The sequence below is a fragment of the Oreochromis aureus genome, linkage group 23 (genome assembly GCF_013358895.1).
Source record: "Oreochromis aureus strain Israel breed Guangdong linkage group 23, ZZ_aureus, whole genome shotgun sequence".
Lineage (NCBI taxonomy): Eukaryota > Metazoa > Chordata > Actinopteri > Cichliformes > Cichlidae > Oreochromis > Oreochromis aureus.
In genome coordinates this window covers 26,144,467-26,164,432 of record NC_052963.1, presented here as the reverse complement: position 1 = coordinate 26,164,432, position 19,966 = coordinate 26,144,467, and the positions used below count along the sequence as shown (strand labels likewise).

The 19,966-nt window shown below is 41.1% G+C and overlaps 2 protein-coding genes across 4 annotated transcripts; one reads left to right on the top strand and one right to left on the bottom strand.

Moving 5' to 3' along the window:
- Positions 1-1,208: 1,208 nt before the first annotated feature.
- On the top strand, positions 1,209-11,552 carry fbxo3 (F-box protein 3). 2 transcript variants are annotated; one of them, XM_031735316.2, is made up of 12 exons: positions 1,209-1,333; positions 2,120-2,209; positions 2,317-2,480; positions 3,596-3,710; positions 3,797-4,001; positions 4,097-4,142; positions 7,136-7,220; positions 7,301-7,423; positions 7,498-7,613; positions 7,696-7,803; positions 7,878-7,960; positions 9,626-11,552. In XM_031735316.2, the coding sequence occupies exons 1-12, from the start codon at positions 1,239-1,241 to the stop codon at positions 9,764-9,766; spliced, it is 1,371 nt and encodes a 456-aa protein (XP_031591176.1). In that variant the 5' UTR covers positions 1,209-1,238; the 3' UTR covers positions 9,767-11,552. The 2 variants fall into 2 exon arrangements, with proteins under 2 accessions (XP_031591176.1, XP_031591175.1); XM_031735315.2 differs by having other exon boundaries at positions 9,623-11,552.
- A 130-nt stretch (positions 11,553-11,682) lies between these two features.
- On the bottom strand, positions 11,683-17,017 carry LOC116316688 (neurofilament medium polypeptide-like). Of its 2 annotated transcripts, XM_031735318.2 has the most exons (4): positions 16,862-17,017; positions 16,714-16,775; positions 14,497-15,414; positions 11,683-13,362 (listed from the first exon to the last, which is right to left on the bottom strand). In XM_031735318.2, the coding sequence occupies exons 3-4, from the start codon at positions 15,410-15,412 to the stop codon at positions 12,986-12,988; spliced, it is 1,293 nt and encodes a 430-aa protein (XP_031591178.1). In that variant the 5' UTR covers positions 15,413-15,414; positions 16,714-16,775; positions 16,862-17,017; the 3' UTR covers positions 11,683-12,985. The 2 variants fall into 2 exon arrangements, with proteins under 2 accessions (XP_031591178.1, XP_031591177.1); XM_031735317.2 differs by lacking the exon at positions 16,714-16,775.
- Positions 17,018-19,966: the final 2,949 nt, after the last annotated feature.

The window sequence follows — 19,966 nt, the reverse complement described above, 5'->3', positions numbered from 1 at the left end:
AAAGAAAAGAAAAACACCCCTTCCCTATTGGTGTTAGAGTTTACCATGTCAGCCAATCAAAAAAATGATAAGGCAACATGTGACATTTGGTTGTTTAGGAGAAGGGGAAGTTTTAGGAGTGACACCCGCGATGGAAAGCGGGCGAGCGAAAGAAAGAGAGGGAGAGAGTTTTCATATGTGAGACATTAGTGACGTTTAGCGTGTTTGGAGGCTGTAGTTAGTGTGTTGTGTAGTTATTGTTTTGTATTGTGTGTCGGTTAGACTGCTGAATTTCATATTTGATCTAAAAAGCTGTCAAAGGCAGATTCCAGTGTAAACGCTGTCTCCACATAGAAAACTGGACTGTTGCACCTCCAGTTGTCAGACCTGCAGGGTTTAGGCCTGTGGTGTTCTCCTCTGTCTTATACTGAACACAAACTACATTTTTGGACTGGCACAAATAATTTGTGTGCCTTCTTATTTGATGCAGCACACCTGATTGTTCTGTAAATAGATTTAAATGGTTATATAAAAACGCCTGAGGCCTTGGCTGCATTTTTAGGTAAATAGTACCATATAACTTTGTTGTTTGCAAAACTTGTGCATAATTTTTAGAAATGTACAATTTCTATTTGCATTTCAAGTTATGAAAATGATTCGTTAAACATGTAAAAAAATATAACTTTTTCTACTCGGATTCTGAATTTTTGTCTGAATTTAGATCAACTGTGCTAATATAGTATACCAAAATGAAAAAATAACTCAAATTTCAGATATTTGAGGTTGTGCTGTAAATAATGATACCAAACAAGGCAAGAAAAACATATTTTAAAAGTGAAATATAGAAGTAAAATCAAAAGTAGTCAAGAACGGCCAATTATACCCGGGACCCCAGAGGGTTAAAAAAAAGACTTGAAAGGACTTGAAATTCAAAGTTTCGGACTTGGGACTTGACTTGAAAGTTGTCTGTCTTGACTTGCGACTTGACTCTGACTTGCTTGACTTTACTTGAGACTTGACTTGTGACTTGAGGATAAAGACTTGGGACTTACTTGAGACTTGCAAAACAATGACTTGGTCCCACCTCTGCAGAGAAGCCACAAAATTTTACACCAAAGAAGTCAAAAATATAAATATTAAACATCGTCAGCCACAGTGACTACCAGCTGGTGGCGGTAAAGTACAGAAGTTCACCAGGTAAAGTTCACCAACAGCCGTTAAACGCTGAAGAAGAAGAAACAGCGTCACTAGTGCTAACAATGGCAGCCGCTTTCACGGAGTTACGGATGGATCAACTGCCCACAGACCCGCTGCTGCACATTTTATCCTACTTGGACTTCAGGGACTTGATGCAGTACGTATCCCACACCTCCACGGTGCAGCCAGGAGAGGAAGAAGAAAACACGCGATTGATTTCTTCTTACACAAGCTGCAGGAGGAAACGCAGGCTAGAGGCTAACCGCTAATAACAACGACAGCAGCTCGTTAGGCGAGCCCCTTTATTTTAATTTTTGTTCTTGTAATTCTGAGTAAAGAGTTGTGACAAAAGGTGCTGTCAGTGTTTTACTGCAAGTATTCATGAAAATATAACTTTAATGGCAGCTGTCACGTAGCGCAGAGCCAACACAGAGACTTTAAAACGCCCCATATACGAGATATGATCGTGTTTACAGTTAGCCGCATGCTAACAGCTGCTAACTATTTGTTTACGTCCCCTACTGCGCATGTCTGTTAGCCTCAACCCTTTTCATGTTAATCTACTGAAATTTATTATCAAAGTACTAAAAAGCGCATTAAATCCATGTAATAAAAGTACACAGATATCCGATTCTTTCAGTGGAATCACACAAATATGTTCTGATTATTATAGCAGAAGGGTTATTACAGTTAGGGTACACTGGTTTCCTGCAGTAAAGGTACATAAATATGTCGTAAAACTTTTCTAGTTGATAAAAAAGTTAAATATGTTGCTCAGGTTTAAATAAAATTATTGTTTTAAATAAACATAAATTTTAAATAAAGTTGAGTAGTTTTCAGGATGTGTCATTATATCTGTTTGCTCTTGTGTAAACCACAAGATGTGTTTGAGATAAAACTCCTCTCTCTGTGTTTGACTCCTCCCCCTCTCCCTCCTCCTCAGCTGCAGCTTTGTCAGCAGGCGCCTAAACGAGCTCTCTAAGCACAATCCTCTGTGGAAGTGTCAGTGCTGCAAACACTGGCTGCTGACAGAGTAAGTTCACCCCGACACGTTTTACACCTCGCCGCAGCCTCGCTGCACTCTGACTTTTCACCTCTCTCTCTCTTTGTCTCTCTCTCTCTGTATGTATGCTCGCCTAGTGACGACCGACTGCAGAGCGGTGTGTCCTGGTTCTGCCTCTTCAAGCAGTACTACACTGATCTGGGCCGGTACATCCAGTATTACGCAGTGCTGAAGAGGGCGTGGGAGCAGCTCAAGAGCTTCCTGCAGCAGAGGTGTCCACGAATGATCGCATCACTCAAAGGTGTCACACAACAGTTCAACAGCTGGATGCACCACAGCTCGCACAGATATCACATGGTTACTGGAAATAGCCAGGCTTTTAGTTTGAAAGGCAACACCAGAATTCTAGACTTTTAAAAATATAGGTTTGAAAATTAAATAAAAATGTTGTTCTTCATTAACAAAAAGATTCTTTCCGAGTTTGTAGTTTAGTCTTTAATGAAAATTTAAGGCTATTAGTGCAAAGATGTTGTCACAGATCTTTTTTCTATGCTTGATTCTCAGTAAATCCAAATTAAACATTACCTGCAGTTTCAGTGGATTTCAGTTTACTTGTTATACTTAAAAAGTTTTTCAAGCTATACTGAGGGTCTTTAAATATTTTCTCTAAAGCACCAGACATCCAGACCAGGATACCACACACAAGGTCACCTACCATCTGTCTGTGTGTTTGGTCCTCCTTAGCTGGAGGATCCGCTGGAGTGTAACTGTGGAGCAAGTTCAACATATCCAGGCTTTCTTTGTGCTCACTGCATCAACAAAGGCTCAAGTTCACTGCACATCACCACAGTGGATTTTACATGAAACAATCAATATGTGATTAAAATCCAGACTTTCAGTTTTGTTTCAAAGGGTTTAACTAAAGTACAGAATTAGCTGTTTATGAATTACAGCTATTTTAAACACGGCCCCCTGTTTTCAGAGGCTTAAGTAAAGTCAACAGACAATTTCATGGCTCGCTTCACTCGTTATTTTATGACAGATGAAGCAGATGGCTTCAGGCTTGCCTTCACTGCTCCACCATTTTTAGTGTAACGAGGAGAAATCTGCATGTTTCTGCCAAATTTTCTTTGTTCTTGAGCTAAAAGAATCAAGTTCTTTTGTTTCTGCTTCAATAAAACAAAGTGCTGCTGTAAAGTGTTTCTTGATGTTTGAAAGTTGTTGGGTTGCTCTCTGCTCATGTTTCTCAGTCATTCACACATCTCGTCACCTTCTTTCTATAAGACTTGATAATCAGTAATTGCATGTAAAGTCTGAGGTTTCCTGAAGATAAACTACAAGAAAACCTTTTTTGTTTATATCTGTCAGCCCATTAGCATCGCCTTTAAAGGTGATGTTTCCTGTTTCTGTGTTCAGAGGGCACCACCGAGGTGGAGCTGAATGACATCGAGGCGCAGATCGGCTGCAAGCTCCCAGACGACTACCGCTGTTCCTACCGCATCCACAACGGTCAGAAGCTGGTCATCCCAGGGTTAGTGTCAGCCTGAGAACACAGACTGTAGCCACGCCCCCTTCTACCTGTCTCACCCTCCTCTCCACCTGTCTCTCTGTCCTCAGGCTGATGGGCAGCATGTCTCTGTCCAACCACTACCGCTCGGAGGTGCTGCTGGATGTGGAGACGGCGGCCGGCGGCTTCCAGCAGAGGAAGGGGATGAGGCGCTGCCTGCCGCTCACCTTCTGCTTCCACACAGGCCTCAGTCAGTATATGGCGCTGGAGCCTGCTGAGGGGCGCCGGATGTTTGAGAGCTTCTACCCCTGCCCGGTCAGCACATTTACTGTCTGCTTATTCTTTCAAAGTAAATGCTCTGTAGCATTCAGTGGACATATTTGGAACTGTTTCTTCTTTCTGTGTTTCAGGATCAGACGGCTCAGGATCCTTCAGCCATCGACATGTTCATCACAGGTCAGCGCCAGTCTTTATCTGCAACTGTGTTAGAAAATGTTATATTCAGAAAATGCTATTTAACATTTGAAAGTATGAATTGTGGTTTTAGGTCAGGAAGTTCTTCAACTTGCAGATGACTCCTGTTTTCATTTTCCTGTCACTGATCAGGTGACTTTTTAGGCAGACCATGTGTATAATTTCTGGTCTAAGCGCTCTTACTTTTCCTAAAATCACAAAACACTTAGATAAGAGTCCAGATTCTTTCAGCTTCAGTAGAATCGCTGTGATCAGGGTGTCTGTTCTCCAAAGTTCATGAAACGGAAGATTTACAAGATTTAGTGAATTGCAAGTTTGACATGTTGATCAAAGCTGACACCAATGCCATCTAGTGGCTCAATATTAAAACTACACCACATACTTAAATTATTAAAATCTTAAATAAACATCGCTTAGAACCAACTGTGTCTTCAAATCAAAATTCAGTCTGATGCCTGAATTTTGCTTCAGCAGGAAATCTACATTTGTGTACATCAAATTATGATGTACACAAATGCTCTTTTTAACCCTACACTGTAACCTTTTACACCGTTTAGTCGTTGCGGGCTGCGTCAACCCGACGTGTAGTCCCATGTCTTGGTGCACGTCAGGTTATGTGGAAGTTTATGACGTAGGGTTAAGAGGGGTTTTCAGTTAAGCCGTACGAGACCAAACTGAAGCATAATTTAGGTGTAAACCCGTAAAAATGCCTCCAGTTTAATCTCAGATTATTTTAAACCACAAACAGAACAGAAACAGGAACCCTTTATGACCATACTGAGCACTGCTGTTTCAAGTTTTATTGTCATGTTCAGATAAACAGTGTAGCCCCATTTACCCATAACGAAATTCTTTGGCTCGTGTTCGTCAGCTTTACATGAGCATATAGAAGTGTGCAGTTAAATTAAGAAGAAAATAACAGAAAATAGCAGTAATAATAATGATAAAGAGAAAACAAATATTAAATATTTAGAGAATTTAAGACAAGTTGGTATTTACAGTTTGTGAAAAACTTGTGCAATGAGTATTTAAGTGATATTTAAATTTGAAGAGGAACTGTTAAAAGGTTTTTAGGATTAACACTGAATCAGTTTTAGGGAAAAAAAATCGTTTCATTTACTTTTTGTCTTTTCAAATTTATATGTTGAAGTGTCCTGTAAGCTTTCCTGTAGAACATTTCTGTACGTTCAGTCAGTTAACTGTATTTGACTGGTTGGTAATGTATTTGAATGCAATTCTATTATCACATAGTTCTTCACAGGAGTTCAGATGAACGTTGTTACGAAGTGTCTCACCGTGCACTTTCCTCTCAGTTTTAGCTGCGACTGCTCGTCTCTCTGTTTGATCTGTTTGTTTTTGCTGCCCTGCTGTCGAACTCTAAAGCTGGATGTCACAAGATTTTCTGCAACTTGTCTTCTCGTTCAGTCTGATGTCATTAAACATTTCCAGGTCCAAAAGTCCGTCAAACAAAACAGTCCAATTCTCTCAGGTGTTACAATAAGCTTTCTACCTGTAATCACAATTACATGAAACATTTTGAATTCTGCTTTGTAGAAGTGTAGAGAAAGGTCATGTTCAAATATTTCTTACAACCAGTCTTCATGGTCAACTCAGCGTGTAATGTTGATATATAGAAAGTCGTGTAAAGATTTAAAATGTCATGTTTGACCTCTGACTCAGTATTTTTTTTAAACAAATTAATACATCTTCTATATCCACATAAATAAAAAATAATCATACTCAAAATTATGTCAGGTGTGTTAAAATGGATTTAAACAGAGCAAATAACAAACCCTGCACTTTGCTCTTGTTTTTACTGCAGTGCAAACTTGTTAAAGTAGGCGGACGTTTGTGCTCTCAGAGTGCTTTGTTCGATGCAGGTTGTTTTTTTTTTTTTTTTTTAAATAACCCATTTTTCTTTAGTTAAATTCGTTAACAAAAAACTCTGCTTCGGGTCTTGGAGCCACACAGCAAACGGAAAACCAAAAGTGCCCTGAAATTCACATCATTAAAGGAAACACGATGCCCGAGGTCTTAATTATACTCCGTTGCGGACACGGACAGCTGGAGATCCGGCGGCCAAGAAGTCGTTCCTGTTATGCTTCTTTGAAGTCCGCTGCCTGGGGCGTGGCATAGCTGTAATCTAAATTCTTCACAGATGATACTGCGCGGTCGCAAAAGTCAGGCAGACGGACCTCCTCCCTCACGCTCACTGTCTGAAGATGGATGCAATGAGAAGGAAATGAAGGGAAGGGGTCGACCAACTTGACAGAGTCACTGCAGGTTTCTTAGTGGTTTAAGGTTCTCGGGCTGATAGCTCGATAGATCTATGAGCTGAACAAACTGTCAGAAGGCTAATGTAGACATGGAAAGTTTCAAGGTGGAAAAAAATGCCCAGAGCAGATAAAGATGCAGGTGAATTTGAGGGTTTCTGACTGCTTTCTTGCTGATGTCACCTATGCTCAGGGTGGAGCCCATAAAGAAAGAAACAACAGGCCAAGCAGTGAATCTGAGTAATCTCACAGAGTTAAAGCCAACATTTGAATTCCCTACATTCAGTTCAGCATCACAGTGTGCTGGAACACATCACAGCTGTCATCATGTGAGAGGCGGGTCTGTCAGTGGGCTTACTCGTCTTTGCTGTGGTTTAACTAAACCCAGGTACTGTCCACGTATCCAGCTGTGAAATGTGATTTGATAGACTCAGGTTTGCAGGAACAGTTGACTCAAGTCGTCCACTCTTCATTCATTTGTATAAAGTTGAGGTATAAGCTACATAAGACCGAACCGAAAGTCCTAAACACAAGACCGTTTCAGCAGCTGCTTGATTTATTTCTCTCCTCCACTTGGATAAATTACCCAGACAGATTATAAGTTTGTGTCAGTTTGTTCTCTGTGATTCTTTAACTTTGTGTGAAAGCTGCAGAAGCCCCGAGCATGAAAACGTGGGAAACTGTGAGTGTTTGTGTGTTCAGGCTCATGTTTCTTGGAGTGGTTCACGACCTACGTGCACAACGTCGTCACGGGAGAGTATCCAATCATCAGAGACCAGATCTTCAGGTAACTACGAGTCACGCACACGTAAATGAGTTTTGTGTGTTTGAGCCTCTGTGAAGCTCAAAGCTGATTTTGCTCTGCAGGTATGTGCACGACAAAAGCTGCGTGGCAACCACCGGTGACATCACCGTCTCCGTTTCTACCTCCTTCCTGCCAGAGCTTTCATCCGTCCATCCTCCACACTTCTTCTTCACCTACCGCATCAGGTACCTTCCTCTCTGCTCGCCATGTCCCTCGCCGCCTCTTTCCAGCTTTTTAATGACCCTGCATGTTTTTTCAGAATAGAAATGTCCAGCAGCGCCTCGCCTGAAGCCGCCTGTCAGCTCGACAGCCGCTACTGGAAAATCACCACCTCCGATGGCAATGTGGAGGAAGTCCAGGGTCCCGGCGTGGTCGGTACGCTGCCCGCTTCACACCTGCGCTGCTCCACTGTGATTGGCTGAGACCAGCTGCTGAATGTGTGTGTGTATCTGTGCAGGGGAGTTCCCGGTCATGACGCCTGGAAAAGTACACGAGTACGCCAGCTGCACGACCTTCTCCACCTCGTCAGAGTACATGGAGGGTCACTACACCTTCCACAGACTTGGTAACTACCTCCACCTGTAACAGAAACACCTCCCAGATGTTTTGCTGCTGTTCTCATATTTGTTTCTTTCATAGCCAGTAAAGAGGAAGTTTTCCACGTGGCCATACCTCGTTTCCACATGGTCTGCCCCCCATTCAGAGAGCCTGTGGTCCGAACGGTAAGAGGTTCTGCAACGCTCCGAAAATCAAAAGACACTTTCAGGGGGTTTTAGACTGAAGTCAAAACTGAAACGTAATTATTTGTTTGTTTTCAACATCTGGCATTGATGTGCATGGCTGGTTAACTGAGACAAAGGAATTACAAAGACAGGATTACTGCAAAGGGAAGAGGCTGAGAACGTACTGCAGGGAAACGAAATGAAAAGTCAAACTTCCAGGTTTATGCAGCACAGTTTTACCCTAGTGAGCTGAGGGCAGTAAACATAAATGTAAGAGGGTGAGGAGAACACCAAGATGATATCAAGGACAAGAGCAACTTTAAGGTCAAGAAATTGTTTGTTTAATGCTTTAAAATATTCTTAAATCTTCCACTATGACAATTTGTTTGTGCTTAACTGGAGATTATTTCAGGCAAAAGGTGCAGCAAATGTAAACTGTCAGGAATCAAACACGGGGAGAAGGTTGACCTGATTATGGTTTCTACACATGCATGTACAGAGATAAGAAGTAACCTACCCAAGCAGAGCTGTGTATATTAAAAGAATCAGTAGGAAGCTCTGTACTTGTACAGTGATGTACATGATTTCCACAGTGCTGTCTTCAGGTGTTGGTCAGGTGTATTGAGCCTCTGTGTATTCATAAAGAACCGATAATCCAATAAAATGAACAAAAAAATAAATCAAGTTACCAAAATCACTAGTTAGAAACAAGATTCCTAACAAACTTGGAATCTTGGAAACATTAACCCCAACTTTGGTTTGGATTAATGTTTTTTATCTATAATGAAGCCTCAATACTTGGCTGTTGCGATCGCTTCAGTTTCAGGTCCCAGAACAATTTTGATCTTCGGAGATCTGATAAATTAAAAGTCCCCTGTACTCTGGAGGTTTGTTGCATGTTGAATCTCTCACTCTCTGTAGTCTGAGTTTAAAAATGTAAAACCTGCAGGCTGAGCTGCTGGTGATGGAAAATCATTAGCTACACTGAGAGTCTAACTGTTAACCCGGTTCATTAGTCCAGATTTTAGTTTCTGTTTGATTTTAGCTGCTGAGAGCACCCCTGCTGCAGACAGCGAACATCTGGAGCTGACTTCAGGCCCAGTTTGAAGTGTTTCCGTCACACAGCTTCACTGGGGTTGGCTGGCTCGCCTTTTATCAAAGAAATCAAGCCTACAATTCTTTTAAAGAGTTTACTAATTACACTGTTTTGTACTTACAATCGCTATGTTGCACAACTCACTGAGCTCAGCATACTGTTCACTGCTGAGGGGGTGCCCTCTAGTGGCTTTATAGTGAAACATGACTTCAGCGTAACATCTGTGTCAGTGTTAGTGACACTGTTAGGCTTTCAAATATCTTGGTATGGTGTGATACCACTATGGTGTCCAAGCGCACCATAAAGTACCTGCAAAGACCACCAAAAATTAAACACATAATGGCTGAAAAGTGACCAAAAAAATCACTGCAAACAGGTAAAAAACTGGTACAGACGTGCAAATCAGCCACCAAGACCATGTCTTGCTTCTGTATTGGAGGGTTGAAGTAGGTGTCGCCTCCTTTAATGATGTCATTGATCAGCTTCAGACTGTCCAACCTTCAGCACTTGCTGCTCACGCTCTCTGTTGTCTCTTCTGTTTTGTTCCCGATGGCGTCTGATCCAAGCAGCAGAAGGCGTTGGCTAGCTACACGCCTCGCTTTGACGACGACGACGGCGAGTACTGCGACGGAGACGGCGACGACTTCGACGACGTTAGGGGAATCAACATGGCTGCCTTGGAGGGAGCATGGTGTCCTCGACACATCTGACCTCTGACCTTCCAACACCGTAACATGCTGATGTCAGTTAATTGGGTCGATGAACATTAAAAGCTTCCGTATGGCCTTTGATTGACCCGCAGCAGGGGATTATGGGACGGGTTGTACCAATGAACCAACCAAGCAGAGCCATACGGGGACTGAGTCTCACCAACTTCCAGCTGCCAGTGAAACAAAATCAAAATGTGAAGGTGCAGTTTTATAGAAATGGTCTTTTTCTGTTGGGTGTTTGAGTTTTTGTCAGGACACTGTTTGATAAGTGAGGATAAGACGGGCTGGACACCACTGGCGTTGGCCTTTTAAAGGAGCATCGTGGTTATCTGTGGCTCCCAAACAAACAGCAGGGAACAAACTGACGCCGGTGGCTTCAGGTTCCAGTTTAGAATGAGAAAAAAGCCCATTTGTGTCGACTACGAGACTTAAATCTGGAGGAGGGTTTTTTGTGAAATTGAAAAAATGTGGGTCTGTTACTTTTGTCCATAAGATTTTAGTTCTCAGAGGGATAATGCTTCTCCTTCTCTAAATGAGAAAAGCCGTGTTTTTGTTTTTTTTCCACGGCAGGAACTTAAGCCTAACTACTGATAGATTTAGTTTTTTTATGGCTTCCTAGCCAAAATTTAATGACAGAGTGATTGTGTTTTCAAACATATGTTATTCTGCAATATTCTGCCCCCTAGCAGTGAGACATCACAGTATCTGCGCGTAAAAAGATGTTATGCTGCCGTCTTAAAGTGTAATCTGAGAGACGCTGCAAGCAAATTTCAGTATATGTGTGGTGCTTTCATCCCAGCATGCAGTCATTTGGTCTAGAAAACACCAACCAGCCCAGTGTGACCTCATCGAAAGGCTTTTTTCATCCAAAAAAAACATTCAACACCTACAAAGGTAAACAAGGAAAATCTGAGAACCTGAAATCAAACATTCCGATTTTTCCTTTAAAAACTGCCGTAAATGATTAATAATCAATTAACTCTAATTTGGGTCACCTGTAAATCAAAGTGGTTGCTTTCAGTAGGATAATCCAGTTGTAGTCTGCCCCCTACTGTACAGATTTGGCAGTGCTCCTGTTCTGTGTGTGTTAGTAAACAGCAGGTATATCGTTGGATTAGCGATGAGCAACGACTCCAACGTCTCACATGTCTGAAGCCTAAACTTTTGGGAATTATTTGAGGCTTTCATATGAGACTTTTTTAATTTGAGAGAGGCGATTCAACTTTAGCCTTCCCCCTAGTGGATAAACTGAGCAGTGCAGCTGTTATATGTGTGTTATTAAAAAGGAAAGCTCTCCACAGCCAAAGGTTTTATTGCATATTTTTATGGTTTCAGCTCCTTAAATCTGGTGCTTATCCTTTGTCACATGCCAGTAAATCACACCTTCAGCCAGTATTAAAACCCGAGAGAGACACAATAAAGAAAGTAAATGAATAAAATAATAAGTACTTGCAGCTTTAGATGATATGTTACCTTTCAGATGAGTTGTAGTCATACGGCTTTAAGTTGCTGCAGTGAAAAAAAAAATCTGGGTTTATTGTGCTTTTTCAAAAAAAATTATATTTCAAAATAATGCGTACACGAAATGGCAGGCAGAGTGTGATAAGAGAAGAGGACTTGAGTTTCTTTTATCTGGGGGTTAAAGTGTTGTATGCTTCACGCTGCTTTCTTAGACTTAGTTGGTATCTTAAAGCAGGTCTCCTTCCTTTCTGTCCGGTGGAGGCGGGACAGTCAGCGGGTTTGTTTTTGTATGTTTGGATTAAATAAATCTCTTATATTCACTGCTGCTGAGAGTCTTTACTTTTACACGCTCGCTTCCAGGTGATTTTCTGACACACTAGGAAGATTAACTCCAGAGCTTTAATGAGACTTCACCAGCCATTTAAAGATTGAGTTTATTTGAGATACCTGCCCTTTTTACAGTTTTCATTAGATTAAAACAAATTGTTTCAGCTCCCTTAAAGTTGATTTTATACTGATTTGCCAGTTCCTGGAAGCTCTTAGACTCTTCTAGAGGAGCTTCACATGTACCACAGCCTGTCTTAGCAGCCAGTTTTTCCAATTGGCTGCACTTTACAAACAGGTTTGATCAGCAGGTAGGCGGGGCTTCTGTGTGCCTCACACGATTTGCTCTCTGTGATGCCATCCAGATCCAAAAGTAGAAAAAAGAGTGTTTTTGTACATACACTGACCTCTGTCAGGTAGCTCCTCTCTCCTCCAGACATTTTAGGATGGATGATGAAAATCATTCTTGGACCATAGTGGTAAATGCTGCTGACCAATGTTGCATTTCCTTTGGCTACTTCACCATAAAAGTCCACTCGGTTTGTCAGCTTAATACTATTAATGTAAAACTGAAGCAGCAGTAAGTGTTCAGTAACTTAATGCAGTCACTACAGACAACAACACGACTTTGAACCTTGTCTATGTTAACGGTAAGCTTATTTCCTGTTTACACATCACCATGGAAACCAAGAAAACGCAAAGCAACAGGCCACAAGCGGTTCCTAGACCTAAACAACTAGTTTTTAATGATGATCCATACATGAGTATAAAAAAAATCAATTGAAGTGTCAAGACCAGTGACGTGTAAGACTCTAATTTGGGTTTCCGATGTGAATGCGTCACATCATCGTTACAAAACCTTTCAATTCTGACCTTTTAAAAGCTGAAAATATTAGTTTTGAGTTCAGTTGTGTCCAAAAGTTTTGGCAGTGATTAAGGTTAAACACGTTTGCCGTCTTCTCAGTGTAGTTTGGTAGCTAAATGGACACAAGTCAGATGAGAAATCGTGTTCAGAGACACAAACTGCTGTGAGATCCAACAGTGACCTCACAAACATGCATTTAAATTAGAATCTTTAAGACCGCTGCCTTAAACTGTGAATGAAACCGTGAATAATAAAGTTTAAGCCAACGGTTACATTCAGCTGGGTGTAATTACACAAACTCAGTCTGTTAAAGAGTTGGATCCAGATGTTGATGTTGTGAGCAGACTCCACAAATGCCATCAAATTCATTTGCAGTCGGTGATTTGAAGCTCTTTTTACAGTCAAGCTTCAAACACCCGAATCTCCAAATTTAAGACACGAACCTGCATTAAAGCAGACGAATCGTAAAAAAAATAAGTTTATTCGGACTCGGTGAAACAGATATTTGTTCTCTGCAGGTTAAAAACTTTCAGCGAAGTATCGTGTGCTTCTGTAGCTCCTCCTCCTTTTCAGTCTTCGTCGTCTTCGTCCTGATCGTCGTCCTCCTCCACTGCCGCCATCCCCACACTTCTGCGTTTCTTCTCCCTTCTTGTCTCCTTCCTGTCCTCTCCCTCCTCCTCCTCCTCATTGTCCTCCTCCTCCACTGCCCCTCCCTCACCGCCATCCCCCTCCTCCTCGCGGGCGTTGCAGCGGCTGCAGTGTCTCCTGAAGCCTCCCAGGAAGTGCGACCTGAAGCAGCAGAAGGGGCAGGCGTAGCGGCCGGGCCGGTGGGCGGAGCTGATGTGCCGCTGCAGCCGGCTCGGCAGGAAGAAGCTGCGCTTGCAGTCCTTGCAGCTGTACGGCCGCTCGACGTCGTGGCAACGCACCACGTGACTGATGGCGAAACCTGCGGCGACACAGATGAAAATAAAAACATAAATCTGTAGTTTTTGATGTTGGATTATTTTTAGTTATCTGTTTACTTGTTTTGTTTGAAAAAAAAATAGATAAAGATTTTTATTTTTTGCTTTTGTTTGCTTAAAAAAAAAAAAACAACCAATTACCAAATATATGCTGATTAAAATTCTTTTGATGTTGCTGTTGTTATAAGATATAATAATTTGCATAAAAATAAGGCAAAAAAGTCATATCTAATCTTCATCAAAGTCCAAAAGAATACTACAGAAGTCAGCCTATAGAGTAATTAAAATTTAAAGATTGTGTTTACATTTTCTGGCGTTTTATGTCTGCTTTTCTTCATTTCTGGGATTTTAACTCATATTTACAAATGTAAAGCAACAGCCTGATGTGGTATCTGTGCCATGCATACAAGCTTTAAGACGTAAATGTCACATTAAAAGGTCATTTTTGTAGTTAGTCTCTTCTAAATATATTTTAAAATGTTACCACCAGGGGGCAGTGTATCACCACAAAGTTTTATTGTCCCAGTTTGGTGCAGTCCTCCAGGTAACAGTCTGTTAAATGGCTACAAAACACTAAACGCTTCGGAGGGTGGTCGACCACGGCCTCCGTCTCTGACTATCAAGAAACTAGAGGCTAACATGACCACTAGCAACCAACCGTCTGGTCCAAAGCGATGCACCAAGAGCGAATTGCCTTATATAATTAACAAAACCTCAAAACCTGCAGGTTCAGTCTCTGCATCCAGTTTAATAAGAATGAGATTAAGTGAGTCAGACTCATCATCAAATAAGTAAAATTTGGGTAAAGTAACCAGCAGAGTTGTGAGGGAAACTTCTTCAACTTTAATACAAACAACTGAAGCAGCTACCAATTAAAGAAAGGGCGATACAAGAGAAATGATGAAGTTGATAAATACGTCACAGGGTTACCTAAGTTACCACGGCCACAGAACGCAAAGTAGTACAGAAGTGTTATATTACATATACATGTAATAACTGCTTTCTGCCCCCTGCTGGTATTTGAAAGAATGGCAGGTTCAGGAATTCGTACCTGGGACCTCGAGTTCATGACTTTTATCTGCATCAGTTTGAGTTGAGCTGCGTGCGTGGGCGGGTACCTTTGAGTTTGGTCTTCCAGCCGCACATCAGGCACACGAAGCGGTTGGAGATGAAGCGCACCACTTTGGCCGTGGCCTCCATCTCCTCCTTCAGCAGCTCACCGCTCAGCCCGGCCACCACCGCCTCCTCCTCTTCCACCCCCCCGCCACTCTGTGTCTGGTTGGACGCGGCAACGTCACGTCTGATGGCCTGGTTGGCGTATGCTTTGGGAATGTTATGCTTGCGCACCACGTGGCTGATGCCCACAGCTTTTAGCTTGTTCTTCCAACCACAGATAAGGCAGTGGTACCCGGCGCCATCAAACAGTAGCACGCTTTTGTCTTCATACTCGGATTTAACTGACTCCACCCCCTCTCCTTCCTCCTCTTCTTCACCCTCACTGCTCCTCTTTCTTTTCAGGACCTCCCTGCTTCCTTCCTCCTCTTCCTCGGTCTTGATGCTCCTCTTTATTTTAGATTCATCTTTCCATCCTTCTCCTTCCTCCTCATTGCTCTTCTTTCTTTTAGCGTCACCTTTCCCTTCTTCTTCTTCCTCTTCCTCAGTCTTAATAGTTTGCTTTCTTTTAGTGGCATCTTTCCCTTCTTCCTCCTCCTCGTCACCCTTCTCGCTCCCGTTGTCGCCTCCCCCGTCCCTGTCATCCATGCAGTGTTTGGTGATGATGTGCTTGTAGAGCTTGGTGAAGTCTCTGCTGGTGTAGAAGCAGTAGGAGCAGTGGAAGAGCCGGGCGCCGCTCTGGTACATCAGGATGTTCCCGAGGCGTCCCATCACCACACCGTCAAGGCAGGTGGGGTGGGATGCCGCAATGTGGGATAGCTGGTGGGCGTGGCTCTTGGAGAAATGGCCGCAGTGGGGGCACTGGAGGTGAGCCGCGACACCCCCGCCTACTTCACCACGAGTCTGTATGATAACCGACATCCCTGCAAAGATCGGACAGAGCAGGTAAGGCACAGGTGAGCTCAGAAAACTTCCACTAAGATCAAGATAAAAAATTCTTAAAGCTAAATGTTTGATTCTTGGACATTTTTTTTACTTTTTAAAATATCATTATTATCATTATTTAAAATATTATATTTAATAAAGGGCTTTTTCACCTGGAATGAGAAAATGAATTAGATTAACAACACTGTCTCAGACATGTTTTACCAATAAACCAAACACAGATATGAACCAGTGACTGTAGAAAACAGTCATTGGTATGAACACTTTCACATCTCCACTGTTAACACAATTTTTCATTTTGGAGCGGTTTTTACAACCTGGACTAGACACCAACACAAGGCCGATCAAAGCAAAAAATACAGGATTTTTGGGATCAATGCATATTTAGTGATTTCAATAATCAGATAATTCCAACATATCTGATAGTATTTTTTTTTTTTTTTAAACACACAAAACAGCAAAAGAGTTCTCTACGATTGATTACAAGTAGTTATTTATTTTCTCCTATAGCTTCTGCCTGATTTTGCTCTGATCAGCTGGTTGTTGTATGCGTGCTGATTCAATGTTGCTAACACGGAGGTTGTAGAGTGCCTTCTGGTGGAAAAACTATGCAACACCAACAGTCATAACATGGTTGAACGGTGTTTCTCCTGTCTTTTCTTTACTTTTGTTTTCATTTCTTTATTGCTTGTTATAAATAGATTGGGAAATAGCAAAAATATCTGTCGGGCTCGATTTATCCAATTTCGAAATATTTGCTCAGTGTGAATTTGTAACTACTTTTTTTCAACAGAAAGTATATTTTATGTCTGCTTCAACCAGGAATACAAAGCTTTAAAAACAGCCAATGTTAGACCTTTACCGAAACCAAATTGTGCACGTTACATGTAAAAATCTGTGCTGTGTGCTTGTGGGATGAGAATCCTCTTCCCTTGTGGTGTGAGCTCTGCTGTCACACAAGCAGCAGAAATGTGTGATTTTTTTTTTTTAATTTTGTTTTTCACTATATATGATTTAAAAATAGCAGCTCTAAATATATATAAAAAATAAATAAGAAGATTCCATTAAAATAATCTAACACCTCAGGAAATCACAACTAGGTACTTTGGACGTCTCTTTACTTCCACCCCTCCACAGCCTGTAAACTCATCTACATCAAATACATTCAACCTTTAACCGGATTTTGTTAATATTTAAGCTTTTTTCCCTATAAACAGTGATACAATTTGAACACTTAAGCACATTTAGGAGTGAGATTTGTCTCCTGAGTAAGTCACCTTATCCTGGTTCATCCCGGTTTATCCTTGGACTGGGATAACGGTAACCCTGCTCCTGCACGCTGTTCACATCAATGGGATAAAAGAGCGCAGCTAACAGGCTTGCCTGCACTACAAACTACACATTTAACCAGTTTTTTCCACCCACCTGACTCCACCGCCGGCTGTGTTAGTTTGTAACAAAGTTCCTGAACCTGAAATGACAATAAAATCACTCAGGAGAAAGATTTAAACCGGATTAAATCTCCATCTTTTAGGCTAACCCCCCGGGATCCTCAGCAGCTTCTCCGCTACCGCCCTTTTCCGTGTTTACCTCTAGCACAGCCAATCAACTCACTTCAGCCGTCCGCCACTGACCAATCACAAAATTCCCTTAACCAGGCTCTCGTCTAGCATTCAATTGTCGCGAGATCTCTGGAGTGTTTTATAATTGTCGGACATTCCTTCGTTTATAGAGGAAAAAAAACCATAAAATCGTCCGGATCTGGTGATATTTAACTGAGACAAACTAGCCTACAGTTTCAAGTGAACTAGAAATAAATGAATAAAGATAACAGAAGAAACTGATACATAAAGTTTATTAAATATTATTTATAATCAGGCTGAAGCGTGTGCTCCTTAGTCTGTGATTAATGAGGCTGATTCTGTCTCCAGAAACCGACCACCTGCTGAGGAAGCAGGGCACTACACTGTAAAATGTAATATTGTGTTTAATTAAAAATATTAAATAGGCTGAACTCAATTTTTATCAATTTGTTATTAGAACTCAATTTAAATAAGTTACCAGTACTTTTTATGCAAAAACGCTGATAAACTCCATTTATTTGAGTTGTCTTAACTTAGAAAAACTAAGTAAGCTGGAAGTTTTGCTTCTCAGTGCGGAAGGATGAAAGATGTGTTTTGAAAATGCCACGTGACTACTGTCCTCCTCCCTCGGATCAGTCCGCATGTTCACGGTGGAATATGTTGAGCAAACCTGGAGAAGCGTCAGCGCAAGATATTATTGTTGTCATTGCTGTGGATCTTTACCTGATACACTGACTTGGTGAGTAAATGTTTACTCTTATTCAAACTGATTTTGTGGCTTCTCTTAGTTTAGCACCAGGTTTAAAATCTTGCTAGCTAGTTAGTGTTAGCCTAGCGTTGCTGCTGCCGCTGGGCTCATGTTACTTAAAAATTAACACCACAGCCTTAAAAACCTTACATAAAACTATGTGGTGAAATTTTCTGTTGATTGTTTGAAATAAATAAGTGAGATAAGAGCCCAGACAAAATTCTTCGGGAGGTGCAGCCGTTAGGGGTGGGGTAGGTAGGTGTGGGGGGTGGATAACAGAGCTCTCCGAAAACTGGAAGCACTTTTGCAAATATGTGATATTTTGATAAATTAAGTAGATATTTGAGCATTACATAGCTACATTGTCGCCTGAAAATATCTTAAAAGGTTATTTTGTGACCCAGAAAGGGTAGTCTGGGGAAAAGGAGGATCGCATTTGTCGCCGCGGTTGTCGGAGCCTGTGCATACTTGTAAGCGCGGCAATGGCGGAGGAGCGCCGCTGAAAAACTTATTACTTTTTCTGGGTCACAAAATAAACTTTTAAGATATTTTCAGGCGACAATGTAGCTGTGTAAATTTCAATTATCTGCTCGATTTATCAAGACATCACATATTTGCAAAAATGTCTGACGTTTTCGGAGACGCTTTTTTTTTTTTTTTTTCATGCTTTGTGGTAGCTTTAGAACATCTGTGGCATCTATTAATGTCAAATCTAGCCTTTATTTAACAACATAAGCAAACTCTATGTTACAATGATTGCACAGCCATTAAGGATCAAATCAGTTTCTGAAAAATGTTCTGCTTTTTCTCCCTCTGCTTGCTTCTTACTGTCTTTGAGGCTCGGGACCAGCACTCCTGCTGTTGGACAGAAAGACATCAGTAAGTGTTTTGGTTTTCCAATATATTAGCAACTGTCAGTGACATTTATATTAATCAGGCTGAACTTTAATCATACTTTAGATCAGCCTGTTTTACTTATTGTTTTATTTGTGCTTTGGTTTGGGGAAGTTGTTTCTTTACTGATCTTTTCCTGTCTTCTGTTATTAGACTTGAGATATGACTGCACTATGCTGTTGCTGGTGACCACAGTTAATTCTACAAGACACGCTGTGTAAGTAAACAAACAACAACAGTTTGGTCTGCATTTCTTGAAAGATCACATCCCCCAAACTTAGTTTAGAGGGTCTACACTGTATATAGTGAAGTCTGCAAATTTTCTAACAGCAAAATCTGTTTTGTGCCCAAATCATTTTGCACATCATTAGAATGAAAGTTATTGTTTAACTTATTGTTTGCATAGCCCTTTTTTAAAATGATGCTTTCATGACATTATTGTGTGTTGGGTGGTGGTCAGGGCTATCCAGACTGACAATTTGGGACATTGAATGTCACCTCTCCGGTGGGGAGGGGGCCTGAGATCGTCTAAATTGGAGTCTGTTCTATACCAAATGCAGAAAAAATGTTTTAAGAAAGCAATTAAGTTCATGTTCCAAAAATATGATTGTTTGCTTGCAGGACAACAGGAGAGACGAGTCCTCCGTCACAGATGGTGTGGTCAGTGAAGATGGTCGCCTGCAGGTTCAAGCTCATTGCATCTCCAACCCACATCCACTGCCACTGTACTTAAGGGAAGTTAAAGACTTTCTTCTGCACTTACATTTGGATCACCTCAATCCATGACAGTCATTCAGGCAGTAATGCCTGGACTGGAAACAAGCATCCTTAAAATAATACAACATTCCAGCTCATGTGTTGGAATGGAAAACAAATGTGTTGTTTAAATTAGAGACTGCACTTGTGACAGAACAATAAATATTTTATTTTGATTATATAAGTAATGTAAGTACAAAACAAACTGTGGTAGGCCTAAACTTATTTTCAGAATAATTACATCTGAGACTTTGTTTCATTGTAAGATTATAACAGTGATGGCAATATAATTGTTTGTTGTTCAGCAGAACAGTGTCCAGTATGTTGGCTGTTGTACTTTGTTGTGTTTGAAAATAAAAGTTGGGCTGATTTTAACATCATTACAAAAATTGTTGTTAATTATTTTTAATCATATTCAGGTTACCACAAATTGTTTTTTCATTTAGTTGAACTTAACATGTTTGTCAGTAGGTAAACAAATAGTATTGTACAGTCAGAAATATCAAGTTATTGTTAATACTGCAGACTTGGAATGTATAAGTTGTCCTA

What these genes read in the sequence shown, in the direction of transcription:
- fbxo3 (XM_031735315.2), top strand. Translation starts at nt 1,239, where the DNA reads ATGGCAGCCGCTTTCACGGAGTTACGGATGGATCAACTGCCCACAGAC. An exon ending in GACTTCAGGGACTTGATGCA is followed by an intron (nt 1,334 to 2,119) that starts GTACGTATCCCA and finishes CCTCCTCCTCAG; the next exon opens with CTGCAGCTTTGTCAGCAGGC. An exon ending in AATGATCGCATCACTCAAAG is followed by an intron (nt 2,481 to 3,595) that starts GTGTCACACAAC and finishes TTCTGTGTTCAG; the next exon opens with AGGGCACCACCGAGGTGGAG.
- LOC116316688 (XM_031735318.2), bottom strand. Translation starts at nt 15,412, where the DNA reads ATGTCGGTTATCATACAGACTCGTGGTGAAGTAGGCGGGGGTGTCGCG. An exon ending in CTGGAAGACCAAACTCAAAG is followed by an intron (nt 13,363 to 14,496) that starts GTACCCGCCCAC and finishes GTGTCGCCGCAG; the next exon opens with GTTTCGCCATCAGTCACGTG.